Source organism: Endocarpon pusillum, assembly GCF_000464535.1.
Source record: "Endocarpon pusillum Z07020 unplaced genomic scaffold scaffold3350, whole genome shotgun sequence".
Taxonomy (NCBI): domain Eukaryota; kingdom Fungi; phylum Ascomycota; class Eurotiomycetes; order Verrucariales; family Verrucariaceae; genus Endocarpon; species Endocarpon pusillum.
The window spans coordinates 448660-474407 of NW_006916312.1; the positions used below are offsets into that span (position 1 = coordinate 448660).

At 50.1% G+C, this 25748-nt stretch overlaps 11 protein-coding genes across 11 annotated transcripts; 3 read left to right on the plus strand and 8 right to left on the minus strand.

Moving 5' to 3' along the window:
* Window positions 1-52: 52 nt before the first annotated feature.
* On the minus strand, window positions 53-2669 carry EPUS_01797 (Homoaconitase; the record flags this gene model as incomplete). The annotated part of the gene is made up of 7 exons (XM_007804402.1): window positions 53-873; window positions 937-1015; window positions 1083-1595; window positions 1660-1966; window positions 2027-2107; window positions 2164-2582; window positions 2655-2669. 7 exons carry the CDS (start codon window positions 2667-2669, stop codon window positions 53-55), a joined length of 2235 nt encoding a protein of 744 aa, XP_007802593.1.
* A 2273-nt stretch (window positions 2670-4942) lies between these two features.
* EPUS_01798 (uncharacterized protein) lies at window positions 4943-6363 on the minus strand (the record flags this gene model as incomplete). Its single annotated transcript, XM_007804403.1, has 2 exons — window positions 4943-6212; window positions 6266-6363. The coding sequence occupies 2 exons, from the start codon at window positions 6361-6363 to the stop codon at window positions 4943-4945; spliced, it is 1368 nt and encodes a 455-aa protein (XP_007802594.1).
* A 615-nt stretch (window positions 6364-6978) lies between these two features.
* Window positions 6979-7936, plus strand: EPUS_01799 (uncharacterized protein; the record flags this gene model as incomplete). Its single annotated transcript, XM_007804404.1, has 4 exons — window positions 6979-7018; window positions 7067-7317; window positions 7375-7481; window positions 7585-7936. The coding sequence occupies 4 exons, from the start codon at window positions 6979-6981 to the stop codon at window positions 7934-7936; spliced, it is 750 nt and encodes a 249-aa protein (XP_007802595.1).
* A 1035-nt stretch (window positions 7937-8971) lies between these two features.
* Window positions 8972-9867, minus strand: EPUS_01800 (uncharacterized protein; the record flags this gene model as incomplete). The annotated part of the gene is made up of 2 exons (XM_007804405.1): window positions 8972-9126; window positions 9213-9867. 2 exons carry the CDS (start codon window positions 9865-9867, stop codon window positions 8972-8974), a joined length of 810 nt encoding a protein of 269 aa, XP_007802596.1.
* An 895-nt stretch (window positions 9868-10762) lies between these two features.
* EPUS_01801 (uncharacterized protein) lies at window positions 10763-12652 on the minus strand (the record flags this gene model as incomplete). The annotated part of the gene is made up of 1 exon (XM_007804406.1): window positions 10763-12652. The coding sequence occupies one exon, from the start codon at window positions 12650-12652 to the stop codon at window positions 10763-10765; it is 1890 nt and encodes a 629-aa protein (XP_007802597.1).
* A 1310-nt stretch (window positions 12653-13962) lies between these two features.
* EPUS_01802 (uncharacterized protein) lies at window positions 13963-15788 on the minus strand (the record flags this gene model as incomplete). Its single annotated transcript, XM_007804407.1, has 2 exons — window positions 13963-14224; window positions 14278-15788. The coding sequence occupies 2 exons, from the start codon at window positions 15786-15788 to the stop codon at window positions 13963-13965; spliced, it is 1773 nt and encodes a 590-aa protein (XP_007802598.1).
* Window positions 15789-16421: 633 nt separating this feature from the next.
* On the plus strand, window positions 16422-17177 carry EPUS_01803 (uncharacterized protein; the record flags this gene model as incomplete). The annotated part of the gene is made up of 1 exon (XM_007804408.1): window positions 16422-17177. One exon carries the CDS (start codon window positions 16422-16424, stop codon window positions 17175-17177), a length of 756 nt encoding a protein of 251 aa, XP_007802599.1.
* Window positions 17178-17719: 542 nt separating this feature from the next.
* EPUS_01804 (Calmodulin) lies at window positions 17720-18532 on the minus strand (the record flags this gene model as incomplete). Its single annotated transcript, XM_007804409.1, has 5 exons — window positions 17720-17754; window positions 17805-18017; window positions 18074-18199; window positions 18297-18312; window positions 18371-18532. 5 exons carry the CDS (start codon window positions 18530-18532, stop codon window positions 17720-17722), a joined length of 552 nt encoding a protein of 183 aa, XP_007802600.1.
* Window positions 18533-19029: 497 nt separating this feature from the next.
* Window positions 19030-20261, plus strand: EPUS_01805 (uncharacterized protein; the record flags this gene model as incomplete). The annotated part of the gene is made up of 4 exons (XM_007804410.1): window positions 19030-19052; window positions 19102-19628; window positions 19678-20021; window positions 20115-20261. 4 exons carry the CDS (start codon window positions 19030-19032, stop codon window positions 20259-20261), a joined length of 1041 nt encoding a protein of 346 aa, XP_007802601.1.
* Window positions 20262-20970: 709 nt separating this feature from the next.
* Window positions 20971-22515, minus strand: EPUS_01806 (uncharacterized protein; the record flags this gene model as incomplete). The annotated part of the gene is made up of 1 exon (XM_007804411.1): window positions 20971-22515. One exon carries the CDS (start codon window positions 22513-22515, stop codon window positions 20971-20973), a length of 1545 nt encoding a protein of 514 aa, XP_007802602.1.
* A 543-nt stretch (window positions 22516-23058) lies between these two features.
* Window positions 23059-24246, minus strand: EPUS_01807 (uncharacterized protein; the record flags this gene model as incomplete). The annotated part of the gene is made up of 2 exons (XM_007804412.1): window positions 23059-23121; window positions 23176-24246. The coding sequence occupies 2 exons, from the start codon at window positions 24244-24246 to the stop codon at window positions 23059-23061; spliced, it is 1134 nt and encodes a 377-aa protein (XP_007802603.1).
* Window positions 24247-25748: the final 1502 nt, after the last annotated feature.

Sequence of the window (25748 nt, forward strand, 5' to 3'; positions counted from 1 at the left end):
TCCTACTGTGTTTGTGCAGCCACAGTTCATTGTCTCTCCACACTACTGTCTATTAGGCAGCCTTCGCAAGCTCATGCTTGATCCATCCTGCCAACCCCCCCCTGGCTATAATCTCCTGCAAATTCTCAGGAAACTCTCCAACCTTCTCCTCCCAGCGTTCCCCATTCTCCCCCTCCTGTACCTCAATAATGCTCCGGGCAATATCCCATGTCAGGGTCCAGCCTGTACGCCGGGTAGATACCTTGTTTTCTGAGAAGATAGTACGAAGACGCTCCACTAAACGTGGCACTTCTAGACAAGGCAGTGCATTATTAACGCCGTTCCGGACAAAAATGTTAGAGAAGCTGCCCGCCACAACAAGTGGGATTTCCCTAGCCAGAAGAGCTGTTGCGGATTGCTCTCTTGATGAGCCACACCCAAAGTTGAACCCTGAGACGAGGATATCGTTGGGCTTTGTGATTGACCTGAACTCCGGGTCATAATTCTCCATGCAGACTTTTGCCATATCGGCCGTCGTCATATAGTCTTGATAGGTAAATTTGCCAGCATATATGTTGTCGGTGTCCAGATTGTCAGCATCAGCGAAGACGATTTCACCGCTTATCTTGGCTGGGAAGCCTGGGAGGATCTTCGTGACTGCTTGGGCAGCATCATCGCCAATACGAGCAGTCGTCTGAACCCTGTCGATAAGAGACTCGAGCTGTTCAAGGGCATTGCCGAGCTCGTTTTCGATAGTGGCAGGTTTTCCGGTGCCGTAACCGTACTCTACGCCAGTATAGGTCTCCGACACCTCGTAAACGCCGGGACCTGAAAGAACGCCGTTCAGAGCGCTCGCAGCCACAACCTCGGGGCTACTAAGGTACGCATGAGCAACTTCTCGCTGTCAGTCCTCTGAAATGCTACAAACATAATTGAAATAGTAAGAGGAGAACCCACGTCTTGATCCGAGACGGCCCTTGAAATTGCGATTTGATGCAGAGACTCCCGTCTCGCCATCCTCTAGCAGACCCGTGCCCTACGTATTATTAATACGTAACATAAATTCCACGCGAAATTCCACACGGGGAGCAGTGACTACTTACCAGTCCGATACATGGGCCACATGAAGGTGGGAGCACGGTAGCTCCAGCCTCTACCAAGGTCTGCCAGTTACCTTCATCCTCAGCAATAGCCTGCTCTCTGGCTGAAGCTGCTGCAATGTATAGCTTAACACCATCTGCAACCTTGGGGATCCTACCACCATTTGACTCGGCGGCAGCTTGAAATACCTTGGCTGCAGCCTTCAGATCTGAGCTTCGCGAGTTAGTGCAGCTTACAATGTATCCCTTGTCTATCTTGATGTTTTTTGTAGCGAGGTCATGCAGGGGTGTCGAGATTTTGACGGAGTTAGGTCCAGAGATATAAGGCGACAGAGTAGAGAGGTCAAGGTAGAGTTTCTTTGCATAGTGCGCTCCGGGATCAGATCGGAGAGGGTTGGAAAAGAGTTCGTCAACCATTTCGTGCGTAATTCGTTGTCGAGTCGTTCGATCCTCTAGCATTGCTGCCTCTGTAGCCTTGTATCGGAGCCAACGTTCTAGTATCGCATCCATCGGAAACTATAGGAAGACCAATTAGACGGGCTCATGGAAATGCAGACTGTAGCTCAAGCAGGTGCCATACCATTGCGGATGTTGCAGACCACTCAGTCGACATATTACTGATTGTCAGTCTGTCGTCCATGGAGATACTAGTCATGGTTTCCTCCGATCCCATAAATTCAACGCTGTGGTTCAGCACATCCAGTGGGAAGAGCCCACAAAGCGCAACAATAACATCCTTCCCGCGAACGCCTGGGGGTAGTGTGCCTAGAAGATTCACCTGCACGACTGGGGGACACTGGAACCAACTCTTCCCAGTAGCAAATATTCCGGCCGCGTCGCTCCTGACCAAGGCCACTCCCAAGCTTCCCAGAGCTCCGTACATGTTGCTGTGGCTGTCAGCTCCAACGCATAAGGTTCCTGGCCAAACGAAAAGCTCTTCAACCTACGCATCCGTTAGCAAACTTAAGGTCCCTGGTATGAATTCGACGCAGAGAAGCTTGCCATGATTTGGTGGCCGATCCCATGACCTGCGCCAAAAAAGTTGACACCATGCTTCTTCGCAAACTCCTGTATCTGATCGTACTTCTTCAAGTTACTGGGGCTCGTGTTCTGTACATCATGATCAAGTGCAAAGACAAGCTGAGCAGGATCCTTGATCTTGGTAGCACCTGTGGACATGAATTTCATGGCCACAGGCCAGGTATTATCATGTGTGAGGCATCTGTGAGGTTGAATCTGGACGTAGTCACCGCTTCGGACAACCTTGCCCTTCGGAAGATCGACCGAATAGCGTTGAAGGATCTTCTCCGTCAGCGTTTGTGGCGTTGTCACCTTCCTCCCAGGCGCGATGTTAGGCAGCGCTGGCCCCTGGAGGTTCGTATGAAAGGCGGAAACAGTTGTTGAGGAATAGCGAAACGCGGGCTGATTGTATTGGGAACGCTTAAGGCTTCGACGAAGGCTCGCACGAATGAGCGATCGAGCCAAAGGGGTGGCAGCGGCGACCTGTATGAGGGAGATCAGTGTCTGCCAGATGTAAAACCTTTCAAGACTAAATAAAGGAAGGATATCACCTACCGGTCTATTAGACATGTTACGCCAAGCGCAAAGCGCAGCCCTCTGGCGATAACCAGTGTTGTATATAAAAACCGAAAAAAACCGATCAATGAAAGAAAACGCATCAAAAAGAGTGTCGCACGCTAACAGTTCTTGGCGTAGGGTTGCTCAAGCAATGTAATTGCCACAAGATTGCCACAGCATATGGTTGGGCATTGCCTAACATTTAGGTAAGCAGTCCCCATAAATTAAGGGATTACAATTAATCGTTTAGGTAACCCGCGCCTAAACTAGTGCGTGTACATACACAGCTCCTTGTGGCATTAAGCATCCTGCTGTAATTTTGCTGTATTTTCTTGGCAGCGACACTTTTTTTGATGCACGCCTCCGTAATCAAATCCAGTAAAACTATGACCTGAAATGGCGAACCTATGCGGGATTTTAATCTAACGCAGGCGCTAAGGCCATCGCTTGAGAACGACGGTGAGTTAAGGGTGAGCAGAGGGTGAGCGAGGATGAGTGGGGGATGAGCGGCAATTTACCTCGTCTTACGTTGCCAAGAATTTTCGTCAAGAAAAAAGTCTGCCACGTTTTAAGTTTTTTTTCTTGCGCCGGAGAATTCCATGCTGATGTAATTTCTCAATTTGGGACCGTATTCGTATGTAATTTTGCCTTGATTGAGTCTCACAGTCACCAAATGTCCCATGGACGAAAAACATCAAAATGTGAGGCTGTGACATTTGACTGCCCTAGGCGCGCCCATGGCCGACTATAGTTGCCGTTGTGAGCGACTCAATTCAATAGAGGGAAATCGAGGCTGTAGGAAAGCGAGGCCACAGGAGGGCGAGGCCACAGAAAAGCGAGGCCACAGAAAAGTGAAGCCGCAAGAAAATTAGGCTAGAGAAGAGCAAATCAATGGCCTCATTTTCCGTGGCCTCGATAGTATCTTGCCAGCATGAGTGTGGAAGGGAAGTTCAGTACAACAGAAAGTCTTTATGGTAAGAATTCCAGAACTGGAACAGATCAGTCTTTTTACCTAGAATTATTTAGTATTGTAGTGGGGTGGATATGTCCATCGGGCAGGGCAATTGATGCCATCTTTCCTACAGACAGGCAACCCACGAACACAGATCTTGCAGACATGTTGTTGCTCTGCTACAACTCTATATGTGTCAATGTGTGGTTGATTGATGTTTCTGATTGATTGCTATGGATTCTACTACTGCTGCAACTGTGTGCATTGCAGTCCTCCAGTGGGTTTGGTTTGGTTTCCTGATTGTGCTCTCGTTTACCTCTCTCTCTCTGCCCCTTCCTACTCTCGATTCTACTCCGCCACAGTATATACAGAATTATAAACCAGGTAGTACATTTTAATTTTCTATTGAAATGCTGTATTGATAGCTGAAACGAAGAGTAGGCAACAATAATAAATCAAACAACGTAAATCTTTGGAAGGGCCAGACACTGTCAAATGGTTCAGGCATCAGGCAGGATGGGCGCGGAGTGTGCAACCAAAAAGAGTAGGTAACCGAGAGCGCATGAGAGGGAAAGACGAGAGAAAGAGCACTGTGTAAGAACCGTGGGGTTTCCTAAAGCCTCAAAAAGCGACAAGGTGCCAAGACTGGCGCCTTACCTGATCAGACCGGGGCGTGTAAACCGGAGTCGCATTTCTGGCAACGACTTTACAGCTAAAATATGGCGAATATTCCTGGGCAATTTGTCCCCTGTTACGTTGGTCTGGCTCTAAAGTTTGAGGGCACAGAATTAGCACGTAGAATGCGCAGAAAGAGGGCATAGAAATGCACAGAAAAAGCGCATAGAATTCGCACACAGAATTCGTAGGAAAAACGCACAAAAAGTGCGCAAAAAGAGCATATAGAATAATCTTTTATCCTCCTATCCTCCTATCCTCCTATTCTTCTGTTCCTTTCTTTATCTAAAAAAAGTTACATCTAGTCAATATCATTTGATGCATTCTGAATCAAATGCTCCTTATTCGAGTCTAGTTGGAGCTATTTTGATGGAGCTATAGCTGTTCGAAATTCGAGAGTTGCCGAACGTGCTGCGCGAAAAATTATCTCGCCAAGTAGGGTGTCTCGGCAAGTGGTACTAGTAGTGTACGTTAGTGAATACGGCTCTCGGCTTTCGGCTCTGGACTGGGGAAATGGGAGTATTGTTCCCTCGCTATACCGAGTACATGTACATGCAAACAGCTTGCCTTGTTGCTCTCATGTTCTCATGATATCTTACACCACACTCCCCTTTAAAGGCATTTGCTTTCTTGTGTCCCTCTCCTAGTCTTCTATCCATCAACTCAGACCTCCGCCGCTCTCCTGCCTGATCATCTCTGCGACATCCTCATCCAGATCCAGCCCAAATCCCGGCGGTAGCTCCCCTGCACCAACACTCCCCTGATGCCCAACCTTTCTCTTCTTCGAAAGGTTACCACCACCGCTGCCGCCATATCCATTCATACTCATGCCCATGCCCATGCCCATGCCCATACCAGGATGCTGCCCAGGCGCTGCTGCTGCTGGTCTCGCTCTAGGTGGGATGCTAGCGCCAGCTGAGGACATCGAAGCGAGGAGATTCTGTACATCCGGGTTACGATCTGGTTCTGCTGCTGCTGTTGCTGTGTCTACCGGTTGTGACTGGAATTGAAACGCATCTTGCTGATCCATTCTAGGGGAGCCACCTGGTGGTGTGAATGCCTCGATTGGCGGCGGTGTCAAGGCTTCGTATTCTGGTCTATCCATCTCCTTGTCCATCCCCGGAGCGAAGTTGTCGGATCGTTCACCATTGCCATGGTGGTACATGGTGTCGGATTCGGCGTTTGCGGTGCGTCGTATGTTGTCTTCGACGTCACGACGTTTGGTCTCTGTTTCGGCTTTACGCGTTTGGAGATCTGTGAGAGTGGTTTCGTCTTTGTTGAGGGAGGTACGGTTCGTTTCTAGGATGTTCTCGAGCTCGGTAATGAGGGCTTTGCGGGCCTTCACGCTCTCTGCGACGGATGATTCGGCTACGGCTAAGCTTTTCAAAAGGGCGCTTAGGCGTGCTGCGTGGAGTGGTGGGGAGGGGAGTTGTGCGTCTGGATCGTTTAGTTTATCGTATTCTGTATTTGCCGTGTTTAATGTGGATGTGGTTGACAGATTTGCTTTTGATACTGCAACTTGGAGGGGAGCTAGGCTTTCCAACTCCTTAGGAAGACCACCAGTACCGCTAGAAGAGCCGAAGAGCGAGCCACCCATCAATGACTTCTTCCCCGCTGGTCTCGTCTTATCGATTTCATCCAATCTTGCTTCAATCGCATCTTGAATTGGAACTTCGAAGACGTTACGTGATCGCCATACTTCAATCAGTCGTCGAATCTTCTGCTGAATCTCTGTGGTGGAGCTTCGGTATGCTGTCTGCACAGCTTCGGCCATGATGGGGGAGAAGGCGTTAGGAAAGTCATCCTTTCGTCGAGCTCGTGAGTTTTGGACAATTTCATTGACGAGGTAGAGAAGAGTCAATCGTTTCGCGGCGCTGGAGTCTCGGAGTCGTTGAAGCCAGAAAGATGCAATTCGATCTGCATGTCGACTGTAGACGTAAGTCAGTCAAGCTACTTCCCAAGTGCTGCGGTGCAGGATTACCGGTGGAACATGATCCATTGCGATACACTCACTATGCTATCTTGGGACTCATTGAGAGTTGATAGCTTCGCCTTGAGAGCTTCATCTGTGAAAGCCATGATGAATTGATGATTCTGGGTGTATAGTTGCAGTTGTCGCAATGCTGCGGAGGTGGCACTAAATTTCACAACACGACCTGTGTTGACGAAAAGCTCCTACTTCCTAGGCCGATTTACGTAGCTGAGTGATTAGAAGTCAAACAAATGGCAGCTCCGATGTATATGTATCATCTTGAATGCTACACATGGGAAAACTTACTCCAATCTCTGGGTAGAGATGCAGTGGCAGACAGCTTCGCAAGTATGGTGGTTAGCGTGCCAAGCCCTATTCACTGAGCTTGCTTATTTCGGTTAGACTTCCTCGCGGCTGTTATTTATCTGGCAGCCCGGCAACCCGGCAAACCTGCCCTATTGAGGTAATGGAAGAAAACGATAGACAACAGCCGCGCGCCTCTGCATCTGAACAGCCAGACACCAGCCAGTCCTTCCAATCCAAACGTATCAAGTTCACCAAACCCACCTAACGATTATTCTGAGATTGTGCCTATCTTCACGAGAATGACTCCTTGAGTGCATACGACTAAGGTGATCTATCACAATTCGCGGCTGCATACAATCGCTTTACCAGCGCGAGTTCCAAAAGCCCGACCTTTTCCGTTCAAATTTGGCCGCATCATGGCCGATCGCTTTCCCAGCATCGACGACCTTGACCTCGGTAAGACTTATCTACAAACGAGTTCTTGCAGATCTGATTCCTGTGTAGGAGATAACCCGCCTAGCACAGCTCCAGCAGAAGGAAGCTTTCTCGATCGCGAGCGCGCCGCTCTGGGAGAAGACGCAGACCAGTTTGCTACGGAGCAAGACCGAACCACAACCTCTGCAACTGTTCAGGACGGTGAGGACGACCTACTAGGTGAAAATGTATCTTTTCGCGAAATACAGCCTGAAGCTGCTACGACTCAGGAAGATCTTGAATTTGAGAACTCATATCCAGCTATTGACACTCAAAATCAAGTGGGCACCTATAGGACAGCGCTGTTGCTCTCTAACTTTGCTGACGGACTCCAATAGGCTGTTGCGCCAGATGGAAAGATCACAGGCGGGTCTGGCATACTGGAAACCTCTGGTTACAAGAACTACACCCCCTTTTCGAACGAAGAAGAATCAGAACCGATTCGGTAAGCATAAACATCAAACCCCCTCTCAATGGAGGCTAGTCGTGCTCACCTCACCCACCCTCATCTCAACCTCAAAACCGCGCAAGCTAACACTCTTCCCCAGAAAATGGCGCGAGAGACGTGAGGCCGACATCTCCCGCCGCGATGCCGCCTCCGCTGCAAGAAAAGAAGAGATAATCGCCAAAGCCCGCCGCGACATTGACGACTTTTACGAATCCTACAATCGCAAGACCGACAAACAGAAAGCCGAAACAGCCCGTCAAGCCGCTGAATTCATTAAGAACCGCGAGGATACCACAGCAGGAGGGACGAGTTGGGAGAGGATCGCGAAACTGGCAGATCTGAGCGGGAAGGGTCAGGGTGGCGGTGGAGAGGGGAGCACGAAGAAGAGGATGAGAGAGTTATTGCTCGAGCTGAAGAATGATCCAAACGCGCCGGGTGCTGGAGGGGCTTAGATTTGAATTGGATAGGATAGAGGACAGGATGGTCGAGATGGAGAGGGAGAAGAAACTTTATTCCGGGCCAAAACGAGCAGGAATCAGAATTGTATAAATATGAAGAGTGCGCAAAGCGTCCAGACCCGTACCCCTGGCGCCCCCCCTGGTGCTCTATCTCACCAACAGACTCAACCGCTTCCTCCAGTCCCTGAAGTCCTTCGCCCATCAACCCAGTACCACCCTCGGCGTCGTCCCTGCTACAGAATGTCGACCATATACAGCAACCCAGCTCCAGCAGGGAACTTCCGACCTGAGTACGCACGAATAGATACAGCATATCAGCGAGTCCCAGGGCCTACGCATTTCTCTTTTCTATTTCCATTCCCAATTTCAACCGCAGCTTCATACTCCATCATCCCATCGTTTCTTTCCAAGCTAGCTAGTCCTCAGCAATACACCTTCAGGAGAGGGCGCTCATACCCCTGTCTGCACAGCTCCACAACGTGTCAGCATCTCGCATCTAGCATCTAGCATCTAGCATGTCTAACTTGGCTTTGCGTTGCGTTGCGTTGCATCCGTACCGAGCCTCCATGTCCGAAGCCAGCTTTAACTCTACTTCGATATGCCATATGCCATATGCCATGTGCATATCGAGGAGAGTATGCGTCTCACACACACTCTCTCTCTCACCCGCTCACTCGCTCATCAGCACATGGCACTTGCTTCCTTGTGCACAAACCCAAACCCAGATGCGAACCCGGAGCGTAGATCATATATGAGCTAAACAGCTCGACTCGGGAGCAGTGCAACGAAGTCTGCGCCTCGAGAACTCCAGTCCGTACGTACTTACGTACGCTATGTAACATTTCAAGCAGATGCAAATCGAAATGCAAAGAAACGTGAACGAGGTAGTAGCGCTAGTCCGGCCAAATGCATAATTTTCGTTTTCGGGGGCATGCTATGTCATCTTTTTCTTTCCATGGCATCTACATCTATCTATTCCATCTAGCTAGCTAGCTTCCGGGTTTCTTCCTTCCTCTCTCTCTCTCTCTCCTATAGCACCTTCTTAGCCGAAGCTTTCAACACAGCTTTGGAGCCGGGGTCGCGGGCGAATTCTTCCAGGACATTGAGCATCTTCTGCCGCGTGTCGAGGGTGAGTGTATCGACGTCTGCGGCTGTGAGACCTTTGGTTGGGATGGGGGGGAGGACTATATGCACAAAAAGTTTAGTAGAATCCCCTATACCGTGCATATACACACACGGCTCCAAAATGAAGAGAAACTGTGTTACTCACCTTTCACTCTGATCCTCCCGCCCACAAACCTCCTCGCCCGGACATCCAAGACCCTTGAATAATTCTCCGCCACCACAGGTAGAATATCCACTCCCGCTTGCACCGCCAGATGAAACGCCCCCTTCTTAAACGGTAAGAGTAGCGGTTCTCGCGCATAACTCCTCGTCCCCTCGGGGAAGATAAAAACACTCTGTCTATGCTCTCTCATCTCCCGGGCCGCACCCTCAAACGCCTTCATGGCCTGGCTCCGATCCACGCGATCGATGAACACCGTCCCACTCAGGCTCATGAACCAGCCCAAAAATGGCACGCGGGCGAGACTTTTCTTCGCGGTCACGGAGCAGTATTTGGGAAAGATGGCGCCGAGGAAGAGGACGTCGAGCTCGGTTTGGTGGTTGCCGATGATCACCAGGGGGCGTTTGGAAGTGAGGTGTTCTCCGCCTTCGACGATGACGAAGCGGACTCCAGTGGCGTAGCGCATGACGAGGTCGAAGGAGCGGGCGACGGTCCATTGCGCGAGGCGGTGTTTGCCTAGAAGGCGGAGGAAGAGCGAGGCGTAAACGCCGTAGGTGGCGCACAGGAGGAGGGAGAGGTAGGAAGCGAGGAGGCGGGCGAGGAAGCCGAAGAGCGAGATCGTAGGGAGGAGGAAGGACATGGTGAAGAAAATCATGGTGGTGAGGAGGTAGAGGGTGAGGGAGAGGAGGGAATAGTAGATTACCGGATACATGTCTATATCGGTTGATCGAGGGCTTGAAGAGGGTTTGGAGTTGTGGAGATAGTGCGGTGGAGTAGACCTAGATATTGAGGACCTGGCCAGAGAGCTGTGTTCCGACCAGTCAGATTGATACCGGGGTCATGGGGGATCAATTGACTGGTCGGCTGACATATTGCCGAGTAGGGCAGCTGAGCTAGTTGTAGCAATCAGCAGGGCGACCGATCGATCGTCAAAGAGAAGATCATGTAGAGACTTCCTCGAAGGACCGACACGCCCACCAGTATGGCAAGCAAGCACTCTCTATTCTGGCACCCAAGCTTGTCTCTGTGACGTGTGACAGGGAGACTCCGAGGAGGATGAAAATCACCCCACAAGCAAAATTGGAGTCGAACCGGGTAAAATTGCTGTCTCAGCCTCGTACTACGTGAAGCACAGCAGTTGTGAAGTGAGCGGACGAAGATATTCTGGAGTGGAGCTGATGAAGGGCTGTGCGCGTAGTCAAGGCAAGATGAAGCTCTTTTCTTCTTTTCTTCTTTTCTGTTATGGAGGTAGCTTGTTGACCACATCTGGCCTCTTGGTCGCTATTTGTACATTTTGTATTCATGCAATTGCTTCTCGAGACAAAGGTAAGCATACTGCATTACTGCCCTTCGTCTGGTTCTTCTGGCTTCGAGCCGCCCCCCAACGTAAATATGGACCACCCTTGGAAAGAACTATCCCTCCCAATCCAAGCCCAGTGCCACAACTTCGATCATTGCCTTACCCCAAACGCCTGCAATGCAAACCCAACCAAAATCAATGCAAGCAAACACCAAGGAACATCGACCAACCTTCTTCACCACGTCTCAGCAATATACTGACCGGCCTCTTTCTTTCCTTCCCAGAAAGCCCTGGCCTCATCCTCGTTGAGATTGCCCTTTCCCATCGCCACATCCACGAGTGCTTTCTCAACCCCTTCGCCCATACCCTTGGTGCTTCCGCAAACAAACACTCGACCATCAAGAGCGTTGATGATGAACCAGACCAGGTCTGCCTGAGCTCGGACTTCCTCCTGAACATATCTCTTCTCACCTTTCCGGCTTTGCACAATCTTCTTCACTTTGTCTTCGTGAACGCCCCAGTCTCCAGAATACAGCTCGTCAAGCAGGCTGTCGCGTACACCTTGAAGTACCCAGACCTTGTTGGCGCAATTGGCTGATCGAAGCCGCCTGTGAACAAAACCTCTAAATGGAGCAACACCAACGCCTGCTCCGATCAGTAGCATTGGGCCATCTGACACAAACTCCCTTGCCAGGGGATTTGCCATCAGACCTCGGAACATGGGAATCCTAAGATCCAATGATCGCGGATCAATTCCAGCCTTCTCCGCTGCGATGAGTCTCTGTGCCATTCTCTCGAGGAAACCGCTTCCGACGCCAGTGCGGGTGCCATTGGCGAAATCATCAGTCTCGTGCACGGTGACAGCGACCTCAATCAGACGACGGCAGTTCTTCTCGTCTCGGAGACAGCTGACTTGTGGATCCTGGGAGAGCGAGTAGAAGCGTGGCATGAGGGTGTTGAGGACGGACAAGAGGTGGTCTAGAGGTGGCCGAGAGGAGCGGAACGCCGAGAGCAGTTGGAAGAGAGTGATATGTGGGCCAGTACGTAGATCGCAAAAGCTTGGCTGACCCTGAGCAGAGGACAAATACATAAGGATCTTCCGTTCATGCGGATCCTCTGCATACTCGGCGAGAAGTCGGAGAAGACCTTTGGTAGGCGCGTACGACTGTATGTCTGAGCACCAAGTGAGAAGCTCTCGCCGAGTTGTTACAAGCTCCCTTGGTTGGTCATCTCCCCAAATAGTTGGCCAGCGTCCATTGGTTGTCGTCATTAGCACCTGCTTATCTCTCACAAACCTCGGCACGGCAAGGAGATCGAAGATTGCGTCGACGACTTGGGGAGGGTTGGGTGCACAAACCCCAATTGCACCACCAACAACAAAATCCACATTGCCGCTTTCAACAGGGTAATCTGTCACATCGATATCAAAGTGGTACGTCCGTTTTTCGGCGCCAGGCCTGGTGAGCTCCCGAGCATGGAATAAGGGTGCAGAATAAACCTCATAAGGCGGATGTGGGGTCACAAATCTCGGGGGATGTTTGGACGTGTCGACCGTTGGTCCGGGAATGATAGTATTGGTACCGAGGCAAGCAAACGAAACAGTCTTCTCAGGTAGATCCACAATGCTGTTAAGGTCTGTCTCCAGTCCAATCGGGCCAAGCTTCAAGCCCATACCTTGAAAAGCTTTATTGTCAGGCGGCTTGACTGGATTTTTAATGCGGGGTGCTTCTTGATTGTTTGACGGTGACAGCATGCAGCACCCTCCACCACAACAAACCTTTTCTGCTCCAAGTATTCTCCTCATGTCCTCCGAGTTTTGCGAGACCAGCATCGTCGAGGCGCGTCTTCTTCTTGGTGTGTCATCACCCGAGTCTCCCTGCTCGGGGTCCGTCGCATCATCTTCGACAGACGATTCTGTGACTGGGGTAGAAGCATCCGAATCGCTTGCATAGCCGGACGTGGCCGAGCCAGTAGAGGCCGGTGGTGACTGATCATTTTGGATCACCGAAGGAGTGGATATCGTGAAAATGCTGGGTTCTGTAGGTATGGGGTCGTCGGGATGAGATGTTGAGGTTTCGGGTAGCGGGTGGTGTGTAGAGTGGGCTATAGTTGACGATGCCATCATGGTGGTGGTGGGTGGTGTTGGTGGAAAAGACAGACGTTGTGTACCATTGACTGTGAAGAGTGGGAGATTAGTAGATGAATATGAACACTGTCTGGGGTAAGAGGTGAACAGAGTAGACGCGTCGAGGATAGATTTGTTGGTGAACGTACTCATTCGAATGGTGCTGATATAAAAAGTTGGGAAGTGGGGAGAGGCAAGCCTTCGCAGCAAACACGCCTGGAAGTACGACAGAATGGACGACAGGATGATGTATTAGTAGAAAGCAAAAACAAAAGCGAAGGTTTCGGAGACAGCCTCAGAGCATTAAGATGGGTATGTATTAGTTGATGCTGGGTAGTGCCAGTGGTGATGGTGCGAGGAAGACGGTAGATAACCTCGATCTGATTACGGAAAGATGAGGAATTGCTTGGATGGGCGCTGCAGCTAAGAAAGATTGGGGCTGATGGGAGGCCATTAAGCGTCTCTTGGCGCGGCAGTGTAACCTGAATCACTCAATCTGTCCTACCATGCAGGTCAATCAGGGTCAATCAGTTACCCATGCTTCACCACCGAAATAGCATGATGCAACTTGGTCAATTGTGAACCTTACTGGATTCTGTGTCATGCTCTGGACAGATCTACTGCTAAATAACTCATAGTAGCGTGCGAAGTGCCTTGGTATCACAACTGCGCATTGATAAGCACCTCAACTGTACGTTCTCAAATAGTGTCCACTGCGCCAAATGCTCCGCAAAAGTGCGCCGGTTTGGAAGAGATCTTGACCGCTGCCTCTCAGCTCTCCGGTCTCGGCGAATGGGGCGGGAATAACTAACTACGTAGTACTAGTTAGCCCACTGTTGGCAAATCTGCTCTATCTTTTGATTCCTCCTTGAGTGACCATCTAATCTTATCTTGCCCCACCTAAAACGAGGTGACCTGATCCTCGGCCTAGCAAAACCACTTCCCAATACGACTCGCCTACGTAGTAAGAAGTACCCTCATGCTGTTTTCTTCTTCACGGCAAGCCTGGTCTCGGTGTTTTATTATCTGGCTTGGTCTTGCATACAAAGTGGTGTACCTTGACATTAGCAAGGGTTAGGTTCATCCAATCCTGGTCATTTACGGATCCGATTACGCCCGAGTATAAATGCAGGCTTGAATACTCCGTACAGGTCATGCTCAATGCTGAAACTAAGCCAAGCTTCAAGAAGCCCGCTGAAATGGATGTGCTTCCGTGTTTCTGCACATGGGATGCCATGATATTAGCAATGTGTACTCCTTTGTTTAGTTCGCAGGGGCATAGCACCGCGAAGGATCGAAACAGGGAGCACCTACAGAACATAGTCGTCCAAACTGATCAGGTCCGGCTCGCTAAAAACAAGGTAGAAGTACTTGAGCGTCTCGGCCAGCCAGAAGCTCTCCATACGGTCGGTCTTGGCTGGTATGGCTTGAGTCACATCGTCAATTGCCGAATTGGCGAGGTCGGTCTTGGTGGCATTCTCTATGCTCTGAAACATTTCCCAAGCAATGTCGTGATATTTCTTGTCAGCTGTGATGCGGTAGAGGATGAAAATGGATTCAATGGCTTCTGGTCTGCCGTGGGTTGTTGAGTTAGCTCTTGTTTCCGGGTACCATATCTGACTGACCTCAGAATATACCTCCTGTCGCCAATGTCAGAAAAGCCCGGGATCAGGCTCCTGGCTCTAGCAAACTCTATTAACTCCTGCTGTGTGGGTGTGTCTGAAGAGGTCTCGAGGTGATGCCGGTTCCGTATGGCTTGATACCATTTCGGCTCACTCCATTCGCACTCAGACGGTTCCGCTGTGTTAACACCAACAGAACATGGTACAGCGTGAAATGTCTCTGGCATCAACCCAGTAGGCATTGCTTTGTATGCCCAGACACATCCAGCAACAAGCCGCTTTGCGACATCGAGGTCGTCAGGTCTATCGAAAATTTTCGCCCCAATTGCTACCATTCCTCCTGCAAAGCATGCAAGATGCTGTCCCTGGGGGTCTAACGAGACTTTGCCCTTTTTGTCAACGGCGGCGTTTCCGCTCAGTAGCACGTCTTCACCTGTCTCTATCATTGGCCGGAAGAAGATGTGCTTTTGGACCATTTCCATGGTGTCTTCATACATCTTGCGGACTTGCTTCCCCTCTTCTCCGCGACCAGAGAGGATCAGATACTCCTTCGGTAGGTACTCGTAGGTTGAATCTGCCATGCCGCCTAATGTGAAATGAGTGTAAGGCGCTCTGCTTGGCCAAACTTTGAGGTTGACTACCACAGGCCAAAGTCCCGGCATTGCGGTGAGGTTCTGTATCCTCTGTAGCTCATTCGTGATCCTTTGCACCCCATCAAAATACTTCATCTCTCCGGTCAGCTGAGCTAAGCGAGTGAATTCTAGCGTTAAACTGCCCCATTCAGCCAGCAAGGTTGTCTCGCTGGGAAAGATCCGCTCCCCTTTGGCACTTGTCCTCCACTGCCATCTCGTCACTGGCATCCTATGTGCGGTATCAAAGGCTGCGTATAGCATATCTCCCAGCTCGCGTGCCTTTTCCAACAGTACAGGATACTGTCCATGACTGAGATCATACGCTGCAAGCAGACCACCTAAATACCTGATTGTCGTCTCAAACACATTGAGGATATCTTCTTCATTTGTGCTGAAATCAATCTCCCCTACCATGGTGACGCACTTCTCAAAATCATCCTTGAGCTGCATGATCCACAGCGTATCCATCGCGTCGACAAGAGTAGCACCCCAACCTCCGAAGCTAGATCGCCATGTTCCGGAAACGGGTGACACTTCATCTTTACCCCATGCATATGTCTTGTAAGCATTCCAGGACCGCAGGAATGTCGCTTTCACAGCGTCTCTCCGTTCCAAGCGGCGATTCCTGCTCAGCACAGTCTCTGCCACGAAATCTTTGTGTTGGATCTGCGGGATGTCTGCGGCTGCACCTGTAGGTAAGGGAATGAACGAAGTGACAGGATACCACTCTGGCCGCTTGTGCCAGTGGAGGCGTTGTTCATCGTCAATTGGTACGGGAGGGAGCGGGATAGAAGGGACTCGTGTGAAACGCTGGAAAAGAAGGTAGAGCGCGCAGGTGAGCAGAGAAGCGGGCAGAAGCCACAAGCGTCGGATGAGTAGCATTGTTCGTGCTTCCAGCACCAACAAGAAGGTGACTTCTACCGTTGAGATGCTAGAAAAAGCGACGACGCCAAGGTTTTCGAAGAGACACAACTGCCACTGAATGATGGGGCTTCATTTCTATGCTCAGACATGAGCTTCTCGTGGGGTACTGCACTTCAAGGAAGCAATGACTAGTTGATGCGTCTAAGTTCCGGACTCTGAGCAGTCTCGTTTCCCAATGCCACGCGCTTAAGTGATAAAACGTACTAATCTTCTGATTAGCCCTGTGGTGGCCAGGGGTGACCTAAGTATGGCATCACTTGCAGTAGCGCTGCCGAGTTCCGATGGGTCCATCCTGCTCTCTAGATTTAGTCAGCAGCCAAGTTGACAGTACGGGGTAGAGGTTCTGAAGTGTCAGCATGGCATTCTCTTAATGACAGCGGGAGATTCGACAAGTCCTACATACGAAACACAATACGCTTGCTTGTGCATGTTCAGTGGTAGTACTTCTTGTCTTGTCAATTTCGGTATGTGTAATGGTACTTTACCATTGAAACAGACATACGAGGGGTCAAACTCTTGGGAACCCTGTTTGAAAATCAAAAGGATGGCAAGATTCGTGTAGCGAGAAGGATCCCTCGAGACATTGCAGCAATGCCGGCGACAACCCTCATATTTATAGCTGCCCCAAGCGGCAATCCTTCATCCTTGGCCAACAACCCCACACCTTCACCGACTTCCACTCTCATCACCCACATCTCTCGGACATACAGTCCCAAACCCATGGGCCTATATACTCTGGAGCATCGTCTGTTGATCGACACTTCGTCTCTACTGCCTGGACACGCTGTACCTAGACGTTACACACATTTCCTGACACTACCCTCTCAATATCCTGGCAAGACATTTGTGGGAACCAGTAGTGCTGGCACTTTAGGTTCTGTGGCCCTTCCTAACGAGTTGGCCAATGGGTCTGCCACCAAGCCAATGGATCCATCTGGCGAGTTGACACTCATCACCATCCCGTCACAACCTGACACTCTCTTTCCTCTTCTAATGCAGAGGATGTCGCCATTGTGGGTACCACGACAGGCGCACCGGGTAGAAGGCGGTGCATCATTTCTGATTGGTGACTGGCAAATTCGCATTGGTGAATTGAGGATATCAGGAGGCCAGGGTCAGGGGAGAGTAAGGGGCTGTGTTTGTGAGATTGAGGGCCTGCTGGGTGATAATGATGACGAAGATGGTGATACTCAGGAGAATAATGGGCTGGCGAGAGCCTTTTTGGACGATCTTCTCCAAGGTAGTGGTGTAGATGCCAGCGGGACCATGGTCATTAGACCTGTCGAAAGAGGAAGAGATGGCTTGATACGGCAGTACATGGATTTGTTGAAATTCGCAAGGAGTTGAGAAGAATTCTGTAAGCATGCATCTAGGCCTGGATGGAAGGGGTAAGTATGGTGCCAGATAGCGCTGGGTATAGTACTGGAAGGAAATAGGGTCTATCTTTATGCATTCGGCACAGAGTACGAAAAGGGTTCGGCCATCTGGTCAAGGTCCGACAAGATTTTGTCTGAACTTTGCTATGTCCCGGGATATGTGGATAGCTGCGATGGTCAAGGGCTCTTGGGATGCTGGGAACTAATCGCAAAACTTTATCTTCAGCAACGGATATGATGCGGATCAGAGTCGAAAACGTCAAGATATTCTCACGGAGCAGGCAATAAGATTAGTGCCAAAGCTTGGGAGCTTCCGGTCCAAGCAGACCGCAGTCCGTGCAGAGAGCATGGTCTTGACTTCAACCGGCTTCTAATAGCCTAGCCTGCACTAAGTCAAGAGGATGAAGCAAGAAGAACATTCCATCCAGTGCCATATCCGCAGCATAATGGGCAGTAAGAAAGTTTCCACGACAACCACATCACCGGTTAAAGCTCCATATCGACCTAGCACCTTTACTTCTGCATCATCAGCTGAACGAACTCATTGTCTGCAAAGTATTAGCGTGCGAATGGGAGCAAGAAGCCTTGGATATCTGACAATCGATTCGTCCATCGCCATCTTGATCTGCCTCACGAATCATTTCATCCACTTCATCATCAGTCAACTTCTCTCCGATAGAAGTCATGACGTGGCGAAGCTCAGCAGCGGATATGAATCCGTTGTTATCGCGGTCGAACACCTTGAAGGCTTCCCGGATTTCTTCCTCGGAATCGGTGTCCTTCATCTTCCTTGCCATCATTGTGAGGAACTCTGTAATGGTCAAGAGTCAGTCGTCTAGCAGGCGCAGCACGTTTGCCCCTCCGCACCTGGAAAGTCGATGGTGCCATTGTTGTCGGCATCGACTTCATTGATCATGTCTTGTAATTCAGACTCGGAGGGATTCTGGCCAAGGGATCGCATCACAGTGCCTAGCTCTTTGGTTGTGATTTGTCCTATACCGTTGAGCGACCAGGTCAGTTTCCGCCTTTAGCCCAAAAAGCAGCAGCTATGAGCAGAGCGAGTTCGCCGTGGCCCACAAGGTAGACTAACCATCACCGTCCTTGTCCTGGGTGGCACCAATATTAGCATATCTCAATGCGCTGAGCTGGCTTGAGTCAACTCACAAACAGAGAAAACGCTTCTTTGAATTCGGACACTTGCTCTTCGGTGAGTGAGTCAGCCTGGTAAGAACGATCGGTGTTAGTCGATATCCTTGCAAATGAGAGTCCCGCAGCTTCACTGATGCAATAGCGGGGCTTCCAGTCTCGGAGAACGGTCCATACCATGGTGTAAGATACGTTTGTTGTAATCGGAGGATAATGAAGGCCACCTGTTGATTCAAGGCTGAGTATAGCAACTGGAAACAGGTGACAAGGGAGCGTGAGACAACGGAGATTGATGCCTTGGAGGTGGATTTGTTTGCAGATAGATTGACTGGCCTGGCTCTGGTGGGCCAATGCCTGAACTACTAACTACCCCGCGGAATCGCCGAAACGTTGATCCAGCGCAAGTCCATGGTATTAGGTTGCGGCTCAAAACGGACAGGGACAGCTTGGTACTGCTTCTAGCATCCAAACTGTCAGCAATCCTGTGCAACATAATTCGTACACACTGCTGCATTGCATCCGACTTTCTTCAACACTGTGATAATCTGTGGTCACGTTCTTTCGAGCATTGAGTGCTCAGGCAGCTTCTCATGACCAAGTGTGACAAATCTTTACCATGATCCTTCCAGGAGGGTAATTAGGGACAGTCAGGCCTTTGGAGCCTGAGCCCAGGAACAATGTGGCGGGATAGGACGAACCTGTACGTAACTGTCATCACTAGGAGATCATACGGAACTAATACAATCAAGCTATATTTCTTATCGGCAGTCCTATGCTCACCATCCTGCAAAGAAGCCACGATTTTTAGGCCCATCTTCGAATGGATTTGCGGACCATGGCTCAGAAGAGAGGAGAGGGCTGATGTCTGCTGGAGCATACGAGGACGATGGAGACGCAATTATCGAGATGGATCTGCTTCCTCCGAGGTGGCTTGACGTCCAGGATGAAGTGACCGAGATCCTTACAGAGTTGACGCTCAAGTCCGCAAAGCTCGACAAGCTGCATCAGAAGCACGTACTGCCCGGGTTCGATGATGAACACATCAAGCAGGAGGAGGAGCGAGAAATCGAGAAGCTGACACAAGAGATTACTAGAGGCTTTCACGAGTGCCAGAGGGCAATCAAGAGGATCGAGAAGATGGTCAAAGAAGCACAGACAGCAGGATCGCTAAGCAAAGGAGATGAGACCATGGCCAGGAATATCCAAATCGCTCTAGCAGCGAGGATTCAAGAAGTCAGCACAAGGTTCAGGAAAAGGCAGACCAATTACTTGAACAGTAAATCTGCCTCATACCTGATCTGCACCAGCACACTAACAACTGACAGAAATGCGTGCCCTGGGGGGCTTCGAGCTACCATTTCAACGTACTTCAACTCCAGCGCAGAACCCCTACTCAGATCCCGCCCTCCTAGAGTCCGAGGCAGACAAATCCTTTTCGCAATCGACGCTTCAGCAGACTGCACAAAAGCGCTTCCAAAGCAACGATGCAGTTATTGCACAGCGTGAGCGCGAGATCAATGATATTGCCAACGGCATTGTTGAACTGTCAGAAATCTTCCAGGACCTGCAGAATATGGTGATAGATCAGGGGACAATGCTGGACAGGATCGACTATAATGTGGAAAGAATGGCTGTTGATGTCAAGGCGGCCGAGAAGGAATTGAAAACTGTGAGCATCCATCCACCCTGGTGCTAAACTTCATGTTCCGGTACTACATAAAACAAAAATGGCCAGCTGCTGACAGTTCCTTTTCCCCTATAGGCCACAGGTTACCAACGCAAGTCCATGAAGCGAAAGATTCTGCTACTATTACTCCTCCTCGTCATCGGCCTCTTTATCATCCTACTCATCAAGCCAAAGAAATCGTCACAATCCAAAGCTCCACCAGAACCGGAAGAACCTACCTGAGCAAACCCCCTTTCGTCCTAGCCTGATTATAAAACGAATCCGAGAACTCAAACAGTCTCATTCACCTTTGCCGGTTCCGAAACAATGCCTCATGATTCGCCCCCGGGATATACCCCTTCCTTCACCACAAATTGGCCGAACGTAGCGCCGCCCTGCAGCACCCATCCTCTGCAAATCCGTCGGGTCCAGACAAGCAGACAGAGACACGGTATGGACTCCGATCCACCCTATGTCCCCCCTTCACCGTCTCCGGGAATGCTCAAGGCATGAACTTGCCAGAAAGCGACGAGTCCTCGGTGCAGATTGCGATGATCTGGATCACACTCAATTCTGTGGGCTCAGTTGCTCCAGAAGCCATCACGATTGAGTGATTGAGCAAGCGACTTAGCAAGAGGAAGGTTGGGGGAAGGGGAGAAAACACAGGAGCATCATACAGGAGATGGGCGAATTGGAGCACCGGATGACGGAGGTGGATGAATTGAGGAAAGCTAGCTATCTCTCGCTGGTGGGGAAGAAAGGTGAGGAAACGGAAAGATCTGGGAAGGTAGATGAGGTTGCCGAGATGGTGTGTAGTAAGCCCTCGTCAACCGAGTACTATTGGATCAGTGGGCACTTCCAGTAAATGAAGTATAGAACAAGAGACGCTCAACCTCTGTCATTGCATCTTGATTGTAACATTTTGTGACCTCCAACAGCCCTATCTCCTGACTCACTCCGGATCTGGCGTCTTACCATCCGCGATCCTGCTGGTCGCCTCATTTCCCTCCTGCTCCTGCTCCTTAGCCGCATTGATGCGATTCTCCTCCTCGATCTCCTTCAACCTCTTCCGACCCTCCTCAGTCGTGGCATCCACCACCCCCTCCTCCAGACTCAACATGCCGCCCTCCCCCAGCTTCTGCACCACCTCCTCCGCCTCCTCCACACTCATTTTCCCTAGCACCTCATTCACCTTGTCCAAGCTGGCAGCTTGTAATGCCTTCTGCAGATTCGGCGGGAAGGAGTCAAAGATCTTGCGGGCTTCCATCTCGGTGGGGTCGGTGGAGTCGGGCTCGGGCACGACGATGTGGATCTTCGTGTTGGGATCGACGGCGTGGAGTTGGATCTGCTCGACACCCTCGGAAGCTGGGTTCTCGGCCTTCTCCTTTTGGAGTTCGGCCGCGCGCGTTTTGATGCGCTGGTACGTGGTGTTGACGTCGTCCATGAAGACTTTCCCGGCCTGGTGGTCTTTGGTGGTGATGCGTTTGAAGAACAGTCCGATCCCGTCGCGGCCGAGCTTGTTGCAGTATTGGAGCAGGAGGCCCTGGTGTACGCATTGACGCGCGTAGTTGTGTTTGTTGTCCATTGCGGCATTGAAGGCTTCGACAAGGAGGCCGTCGGTTTCGCGCTCGGAGACAATGGACGGGTGTTGCGAGATGAATTGGAGGCAGGACTTGTAGTCGCCAAGTTTGATTTTGGCGAACTCTTTGCCGAGTGGGGTGGGTTGGATGTCGGAGTCAGAGTCTTCGCCGGATTTGACAAGGGAGCCATCTTCGATGTCGGCTTCAGCGCCAGAGGAGACAGCACTGTCTTGTCCTTTAAAGGTTTCTCGTGGGCCTGCGCCGGGGTTGAGGAGTTCTACTTTCTTATCCTTGGAAGCTTGAGTGCTCTTGGGTTTCTCTGTGGGCTTCGCGACGTGCGATGTGTTGAAGCCTGTATGTATGCTATCGCTTGTGATTTTCGAGCTTTCTTCCTTCTCCAAGGATGCCAATTTGGTCAGTAATTCCTGTTGTAGACTTTGAACCTTCGTGAGATGTCCTGTCACCCCATTGATGAAACCCTGATATCTATTGGCCTCTTTCTTTTCATCCACATCCTTCTTGACCTCGTCTACCAAGTTGCCAATCATTTTAGAGAACTTGGGTGTAGGTTCTTTCTGCTGGGAATAGACGCCCTCAGGAGGTTTGGGAGGTTCATCTTTGGCAGGGTCACCAGCACTTTCAATCAGAGCTTGGAACACCAGCTCATCTGGATTGCGGGCCTCATCTTGATATTTCTTGAGGGCGTCAAGCAAGGCGTTAATTCGTTCCAGTAGGCCATCGTTTATGATCTGTTCATACTTGAGCGTCTCTATTTCGTGCCTACGCTGGTATCTTTGTTGGTGAATCTGATTCTGTTTGGCACGGATGAAAGACTTCTTGTCCACGTTTGGATGAACTTCGATATCAGAATCGTCTGACAGCTCGAGAGCGTCCCACTTGCTGTAGTTGACCACCATAGTGGACTGCAAACAGTCTAAATCTTTGCTCAAGGTTTGTCGAGTCACAATTCTAAATGAAGTGTTTCACATTTGGGTGCAAGCGGCCCACTGTTTCTGTACACACGTAGTAGTAGTGTAGATGCAGGTGCGTTGCTCTCCGGTTTAGCCCCGCCCGATTAGGCAATGCGGCCCGAAGGACCCTGGAGCACCTGGGTGCAAAGTAACAATGCAAATCGCAGAGCAAAAATACTACAAACGAGCTACATCAAGTTTTACGTCAGTAGAAGATATACGCAGCATCAAGAAGTCATGACATAGATGTTAAGCAGATCAGATACGACATATGACATTTGTAAGTTATTATTGAAAAGTTTGGTGAGGCGCCACCAAAAAAGTGAACGCGGGCCACTTGCCGCCTCTTTATGGAATCCAAGATAAATCGCGCCCGTGTTTAATAAACCTAAGCACCCGCGCGTTAAACTGTGTGCCGATATCATATCCTGTGGAGGTTTTTTCCCGGCAGATTGGGATCATCAGTTCTTACCGGGACAATCTGGCCTGCTAATTCACATCACGAGGACGTAGTATAATTTCGGCCGGCTCGATAGGAAAGGATGAGAGAGACTGAACACTGTATCAGCAAGTGGGTAACCTACCAAATTGCACCTCAGAACTCACTGTGTAGTCTATGCCTGGCACTCCCTCTCTACCTGGAGGATTCTCAAGGCAGAATAGCCAGATTATTGTCACAATGATCGTCATCAACTGAACGTTGGAGAAGTCTTCTCCTATGCAATAGTGGCTGCCTGCTCCGAAAGGCAAAACCGTTTTGCCTTGACTCAAGGGGTGATCTCCGGTACGCTTATCATCATTGCCAAGCTCCCAGCAATACGGATCCCATCGCTCTGGTTGGGGGTATATGTCGCTATTCCTATTGGTATATGCCGGAGACGCCAACAGAACTCTTCCAATTGGGATGACCCATCTGCTACTGCCGATAACCATGGATCTCAATGAGTTGCGCAACAGACTTTGTAACGGTGGGTGCACAGGCAAGGTTTCTTTGATCACTTTCCATAATAAAGTAGGTTTCTGAACGTCTTTCAGGCAAAGCGGTTCGTGAGCACTTCCAGTGACAGCAGACTGCTCACGATAAAGCTCATCAACAATAGCGGGCTCAGAAGCAAGACGCAGCAGGGTCCAACTGGCAATCGCGGATGCGAGGTGCTGGCCGCCCATGACCACTGCGATCATGAGGTGTGCGATCTCTTTGTCCGGGAGCGGTATTCCATCTTTGTAGGTACTCCGCATTAGATGTGAGATTATGTCTTTGCCCTCATCTGGGCAAATATTGTCGTCAAAGTTTGCACTGCGGCGGGCCTCGATGATTTTCGTATAGATGGATGCTAGGCTCCTCTGGGCTCTATCCCGTCTTATATTGTATGGCAATGGTAGTGCTGGGAGGACAAAACTCACAGCCGTCATCCCTCCTTCCAACTCAAAGAATAATTTTGGGAATTTTTCGTTAAACATTTCGCGAGCTTCATGGCCATGCAAAGAGGAAACAGCGCTCAACATGACTATGTCGTGCACCATTTCCAACACCCGAACCCGTGCGCCCAGGCTATTCAGGTAATCTTCTCGTTGGATGCATCGTAATTTTGCACCCTCGATCAAGGGCACATACGATTGCAAAGCGTTCGGATCCAACCCTGGTCTCAACAGCGGAAATGCGATGTAACAGCACATGATGCGTTCACTACGGACAGAAGATCATCACCCTTTTTTTGCCAGAAACTTCTCCTCCGAGCAGTCATATGCGACGTCAGTTCCGAATATTGGGGTAATAAGGCTTGACATGACCTCCCGTGTGCTCACGTCCGTCGCTTTGCCTTGAAGAACCGTCTCAGTCCCAGTAGGTCCCAAACAAACCGTGATCGTTTCCCCAAAGAGCACGAATGTGAATAAATCCCCATACTATGGCAAAGTGAGTGATGTGCCATGACTAGCCTTCTCCCTTCGTAGAGCATGGACTTGGCTTACTCTGGAGTGACACTCTGCAAAGAACTTGACAGGATCTGCACCATAAGCAAAGGTACTGCCGACAATAGGTATTCGATAACGCACCATCGGAGGCTCTCGAGGATCGTTTAATGGCCACTGCCAGAGAATCACTGCTATTAAGAGCGCAATCAATGTAGATACACAAACGGTTTTCACAGGCCATGGAAAGTCCAATGGTATAGCGAGCTTGACATGCCAGAAACTGGCCATACTTGATAGTAAAGCCTGGTGTTGTATAGGATACTTCACTACATACCAGAGTTGAGTCCCGCAATTTTATCTACTCTCAGAATCGATCGTCATCTCTGCAGTAGGTCAACATCTGTCAAAAAGTAGAGTGCCACCTTTGCAGTGCGTTATAATCTAATACGAATTGGTATGCCACAACACCCATCCAGTCGGTCCGAAGGTCCTACCTTCGATACTTAACAGCACCAACAGATGGGTCAATCCTGACTAAGAATGTGAGTTGTCAAGAGAAAAGTTGTCGATCGACTGGAAATAATTTAATTCTGAAGATGGGTGGGAGATCGGAATGTCTTGGGGCAGGTACATTCGCACAGGTACATTCGGCACAGGTACATTCGGCGTTTGGAATTCCTTGGGGTCTTGGCGTGACTCCACAGTAGAAATTTGTATGTAGAGTTCCTGCCCTAAGCCCACACGCTGCCAATTTGCTGCCATTCATAATTTGAGCCTCTCGTCGCTTCCGAAATAGGTATCCAGATAGGTATCCTTGGTGTTGTGCTTTGTTACTGCTTGTTGCCATGGCCACTGCTTCTTGGACTGCCCATCCTCACTGCCCTACGCACCTCCGCGGCGAAGTCGAAGCTCGTGTGAGGGCTTTCCCCCCTGCGTTTCTGAATGAACCCTTGAATGGAGAGGTCTTTGATAACGTAGAGCTCTGTAGAGAGCGTCTCTAGGGCTTCGCTTTTGCTCAGGGTTTTGCTATAACGCAGCAAAGCGGGAGTATGAAGCAGGCTCGTCCTCGTTTCTATTTTTATTGTATCCATCATGGCAATTCGACGAGGAATTATAGGAAGTTGGAGGAGCATGTTGAGAGGGATGAGGAGGACAGTATTACTAGTCGACGTAAGCAAGAAGCAACAGCTATCAACGTAAGGAGTTATCTATACCTTATATATCTCGCCTTTAAGCAGATAGGCAAGCGTGGATCTCGAGAATTT